Source organism: Centroberyx affinis, unplaced genomic scaffold, assembly GCF_046629955.1.
Source record: "Centroberyx affinis isolate AG114_WGS23_722 - 3 ecotype Tasmania unplaced genomic scaffold, CSIRO-AGI_Caff_v1 ptg001253l_1, whole genome shotgun sequence".
Taxonomy (NCBI): Eukaryota; Metazoa; Chordata; class Actinopteri; order Beryciformes; family Berycidae; genus Centroberyx; species Centroberyx affinis.
In genome coordinates, this window is record NW_027279764.1 from 169,364 (window position 1) to 174,689 (window position 5,326).

At 44.0% G+C, this 5,326-nt stretch overlaps 1 protein-coding gene across 1 annotated transcript; it reads left to right on the top strand.

Moving 5' to 3' along the window:
* On the top strand, nt 1–3,968 carry LOC139648747 (flavin-containing monooxygenase 5-like). The gene is made up of 10 exons (XM_071524971.1): nt 1–132; nt 485–673; nt 811–976; nt 1,165–1,307; nt 1,677–1,876; nt 2,315–2,548; nt 2,741–2,862; nt 3,214–3,286; nt 3,453–3,522; nt 3,612–3,968. Exons 1-10 carry the CDS (start codon nt 1–3, stop codon nt 3,966–3,968), a joined length of 1,686 nt encoding a protein of 561 aa, XP_071381072.1.
* The last annotated feature ends 1,358 nt before the right edge of the window (nt 3,969–5,326 follow it).

Here is a 5,326-nt window from a genome sequence, read left to right on the forward strand (position 1 = left end):
ATGACCCGGCGTGTGGCAGTGGTTGGAGGGGGCAGTTCAGGTCTGGTCTGTATCAAGAGCTGTCTGGATGAGGGGCTGGAGCCTGTCTGCTTCGAGAGCAGTGATGACATCGGCGGCCTGTGGAGGTTTAAGGTGGGTGAGGGCGCTGTTTTTGAGAAACATCCTGAATATTGGTCTCCAGCCAGACCAGGATTTGTATTGCCATCAATATCTTATGATGCTGTATGGGTAAAAAACATTCCACTTTCAAGGACAAGTAGTTCCCATGCATGGATGAATATTTGGATTAATAAACAGGGTGAGCGAGAGGTAATCCAGAAGATTGTGTACCCTGTGCACAACAACACATGGAGTACCTTCCTATGCTCTGGCTAAAGCAGGTAAACGTAACGTCCCAACGTCAGATCAGGGTTACATGCAATATTTGCACCAGCCCAGTGTCATCCTAAATCATCAACATTGTTTTTTTCTTTTGTGTCCACAGGAGTCACCAGAGCCAGAGCGCTCCAGTATCTACCGCTCCTTGGTGGTCAACACCTCCAAGGAGATGATGTGTTTCAGCGACTTCCCCATGCCTGCGGACTATCCGAACTACATGCACAACTCCCAGCTCCTGCATTACTTCAGGCTCTATGCTGAGCGCTTTGACTTGCGCAGACACATTCGCTTCCAGGTTATTCCTCTCTCATCCCCTATGACATTATTTCAAGGCTCCCACTATCTTCTGTCAAGTTTCTACAGCATGCTGTGTCGAGCCTCTCACATTTTCTACCGTGTGTGTGTGTGTATATATGTGTATGTGTGCTTCAGACCACAGTGAGAAGTGTGAGGCAAAGGCCAGATTTCTCTCTGTCTGGCCAGTGGGAAGTGGTGACCGTTAACAGGGAAGGAGAGGAAGACAGGCAGGTCTTCGATGGAGTTCTGGTGTGTTCAGGCCACTACACCCATCCAGTCTTACCCCTGAGAGACTTTCCAGGTCAATAAACGCACACACATCACTCAAATACATTTCAAACATGCTTGTCAAACATAGTATATAGTCATTCTACTTTTACAATATTTGATGGAGGATTGATTTGAAATGCACTGATTTAACAGTGTATACGATTCTAGGAAGAAGCTCCAGTTCTTCTCTAAGCTTTAGCACCATCTGGTCCTCTCCAGGTCACGAGACATTTGCTGGCAGATGCTTCCACAGCTGGCAGTACAAAGATGCAGGTGCCCTCAGAGGAAAGAAGGTGGTGGTGGTCGGCATTGGCAATTCTGGGGGAGACATTGCTGTGGAGATTAGCAGATCTGCAGAGAAGGTGAGGCAGAAGAGGAACAGAAAACCGTTGCCTCCAGCTTTGTTGGGCAGTGGTGATCCAGAGGAATTGCGATAGATGATTAAAAATTAATTGTTATTGTCAATGTCTCTGTTGGCTCGTATTTCTTTTTTATTTTGTGAGCTATGCTATTATACTGATATTGCAGTGTTCTCATAAGACACTTGAAGAGCAGAGTTAAACAGGATTTTATGTGGGAGCTCTGATGGGCGCTGCCTTGTTGTTGCAATGTTGTTTCGCAATGTAATTGTTTTATAATGTAATTGTTTGCATGCTTGTGAGAATGTTGCCCATCTAGATTGACACACAAAATCCTGTATCCCCACCCAGTGCTCTTACTCTCTCTGACAGACGTTCCTCAGCACACGCCAAGGAGCCTGGGTGATGGGCAGGATGTCCAGCAGCGGCCTTCCCTTGGACATGACAGTCATCACCAGGCTGAACAACATCCTAACCCTCCTTCTACCCAAAGCTCTGGTCAGCTGGGTGGCAGAGAGAGCCTTGAACCACAAATATGACCACAGATTGTACGGCCTGATGCCCAGACACAGGTGACTACTGAAACTCTGTTCGACACATTTCGATGGGTGATATTCAGAACGCTCTCTGGATGACTTTGCTGCAAGTGCACCTGTCTCTGCAGCTGATGCTTAACAGTCTGTTCCTTTCTGCCTCGTGATCCTACACCACAGGGGTTTACTGTCAGCTTGTTTTGGTTGACTGTCAAACCTGAGATTCAGTTTTTCCTCTTTATTTAAATGATTTTTTTACCAGTATTTATTGTGCTGCAGGATGTGTTCTTCCTGCTTGCAAGTAAGTTCTAGCTCTGTTACTCTCACTCTACATATAACAGCAATTCTAGCTGGATATTCAGCTGTGCTATCACTCAAACTACTTCAAAAGCATGATCTTGAATGTGACAAAGCATACTATTTGTACCAAAGGAATGAGTTTGACTGACTCCTTCCCTCATTTCCTCTCTCTCCCAGGCTTTTAGACAGAAAGCCACTGATCAATGACGACCTTCCTGGCCGAATCCTTCAGGGGGCGTTAGTGATGAAGCCTAACCTGCAAGGATTTCAGGGCTCGGGGCTTGTGTTTGAGGATGGCACAGTGGAGGAGAACATTGATGTTGTGGTCTTCTGCACAGGCTATAATGGAAACTTCACATTCCTGCCCCCAGGTCTGTCTGAGGGGCCTGGCGGAGAGGTGACGTTGTACAAGTAAGTACAGGGTGGATAGAGATTTGTCTGGTATAGGTAGGGCTAATGACATTTGGGATGTAAAGCAAGTTAATTAAACCTCAATATTGCATTATAGACACTAATAATGTCATTTCATATGGCACCTGTTAGGACTTGTTACTATAATACCACAATTTAAAATGATTACTCTACAATTCTCTCAAATTTCAGGAGACTGTTTCCTCCTTCTCTAGAACAGCCCACTCTGGCCATCATGGGTCTGTTCCAGACAAAAGGACCGATCATGCCCATAGTGGAAATGCAGGCACGATGGGCCATTAAGGTCATTTCCGGTAAACATACCTGAGCTTCTCTCTCTCTCTCTCTCTCTCTCTCTCTCTCTCTCTCTCTCTCTCTCTCTCTCTCTCTCTCTCTCTCTCTCTCTCTCTCTCTCTCTCTCTCTCTCTCTCTCTCTCTCTCTCTCTCTCTCTCTCTTTTATTTATGTCCACATATCAACAGTGCTCACAGAACACTAAACAATATAACCTCTTTCATCGCAGTCACATATTTAGTGAAACAATGTTAACAAGGCCCACCGAGGGCACAAAAAGCAGCGTTTTCTCTCTCTACACACACACACACAAACACTAACACAAAAGCATAGGGAACAAGACTTGTCAGTTGGTGTCTTTGTTTCTTCAAGGTTTGAGCCATCTTCCACCCAAGGAGACAATGCTCACTGTCATTGAGTCTGAGAGAAAGACAAACATGAGGAGGTAGCCATTGTCTTGAAGCTTTTGTTCCATAGATGTCTGAGATCATTCAAGTCTTTTCTGAGGATTTTTTTAAAGCTTAAATCTCAGTCCAATGTCCATGTGATTAAAATAATATGCACTGTTAATAAATTACATTAACTAATTCACCCCCCTGTTGTTGCCTCAGCTATCCCTGTCCACGACAGGCTGCGCTCCAGGTGAACTACATCTCCTACCTGGATTTCATGGCTGGAGAGGTCAGTTCACTTCTGCTCAGCTCTAAATAAAATTGTGTTACCATATGTATGTAACAGGCACAACCATCATAATACATCTCCAATCACAGATAGGGGTTCGACCAAACATCCTGAGACTACTACTGACAGATCCTGTGCTGGGGCTGAAGGTCTTCCTGGGTCCCTGCACCCCGTATCAGTACCGTCTGACTGGGCCTGGACAGTGGGCCGGAGCGCGTCAGGCCATCCTCACTCAATGGGAGCGGGTGGCCCAGCCTTTCAGGACCAGAGTAGTACCAGAACCAGACACCAGGCAGTCTGTCCTCTTGTCCCCCTGGCTGCTCACACTATCTGGGGGAGCTGTGGTAATGGCTGTGCTCTTGTCTCATGATAAACTCAGCACAGTGCTGCAGGGTCCAGCTCAGCTTCTGGACAGGCTGAACACTCTGCTGCAGGGCGCCTGGTAGACACTGACCACAGTAACATGATGTGATCTAGGGATCCAACATGCTTTAAGTCTAAATATATGAAGTATATGAATGGAAACTGACTGTTTTTAATATCCAAAATAATCTGTTGCAGCAAAAGAGAAAGAGAACACTGGTCTGAAGATAGACCTAATAAGTGATGTCATCATTTTGGGTGTCTGCTTTGCCCAAATATGGACTTCTGGATCTAAAGTGATTTGGGGAAAATGAATGGGGTGTTCACATAATTTTCCCTGTCACAGTCTGTGTTTAATGCAAGCTTTTTAAACATGGATGTTTTTACCTACGTACATTTGTCTCTCTCTTGACTTTGTCTTCTGTCTACCGTCTGCATCTTCTTGGTATTTATTAAACAGGCAGAACTGACCATGTTAAACAGAGTGGTAACAGAGTGGGTTGCTTATTAAGCATTTTCCATCTTATGCCATAACTTGCTAATATGTTTTGAACTTTCAACAATATGTTAAACCCATAGGCGAACTATAAACGTTACGTTGCTGTTGTAAAATGATCAAAGTGAAGTTAACGTTGTAGCATAACCTATGCTCAGTTTGCACTAGTTATTTATTCATTCTGAGCGTTGTTGTATTGCAGCCTTTAGGAATATCATTCATTAATTTTTGCACAGATGCTGAAACCCTTGCCTTAATAAAGGCCTGTATCAGTCATAACAAATTCAAAGCACAATAAAGTCAATATTTCAAGGTGTTTACTGAGTTGTGTGGTGGTTCTTAAGCTATTATATGCATAGGCTTATAATCAGATCATAATCAGCATATCGACCATAACACAGAAGTCTGTCTTTCAAGAAAAAGGGATATGAAACGTTTTTAGCCAGATGATGTTTTTAATTCAACATGTTTGAAACTTAAGAATGATGCTATGTACAGTAGTAGATTTGTAGGCCTAACATGTTATGCCTATCTTGCATGAATTTAACAATTATTTTCATACAATCATACTAATTGTGATTCATGTCGATAAATATGAGTGGACAGGAGGCTGAGCGTGAGCAACCATTCTCAATGTGACAACCATTTCGTTTCACTTTTGTGACTGGTAGCCTATATTCCTTTTATATTTCAATTCCAACCTTGGTGATGAAGCAATATTTTTCACCGGGTTGTCCACGGTTATACAGCCTGCATGAAACAACACGGTAAGAACGCACAGGGCGAAGTATCTCAGATGCGCTTTTAGTAGTCCATCTTCGGATCATTGTAGTTTCCCCACGGCAGACCCACGTCATTAACATCCGCCGTCGCATAATTACGTAGCCTAGTCTAAGTGCAGTCGGATTCTCTGAGCATCGCGGTTGTCTTTTCCTAAGCCCTTAT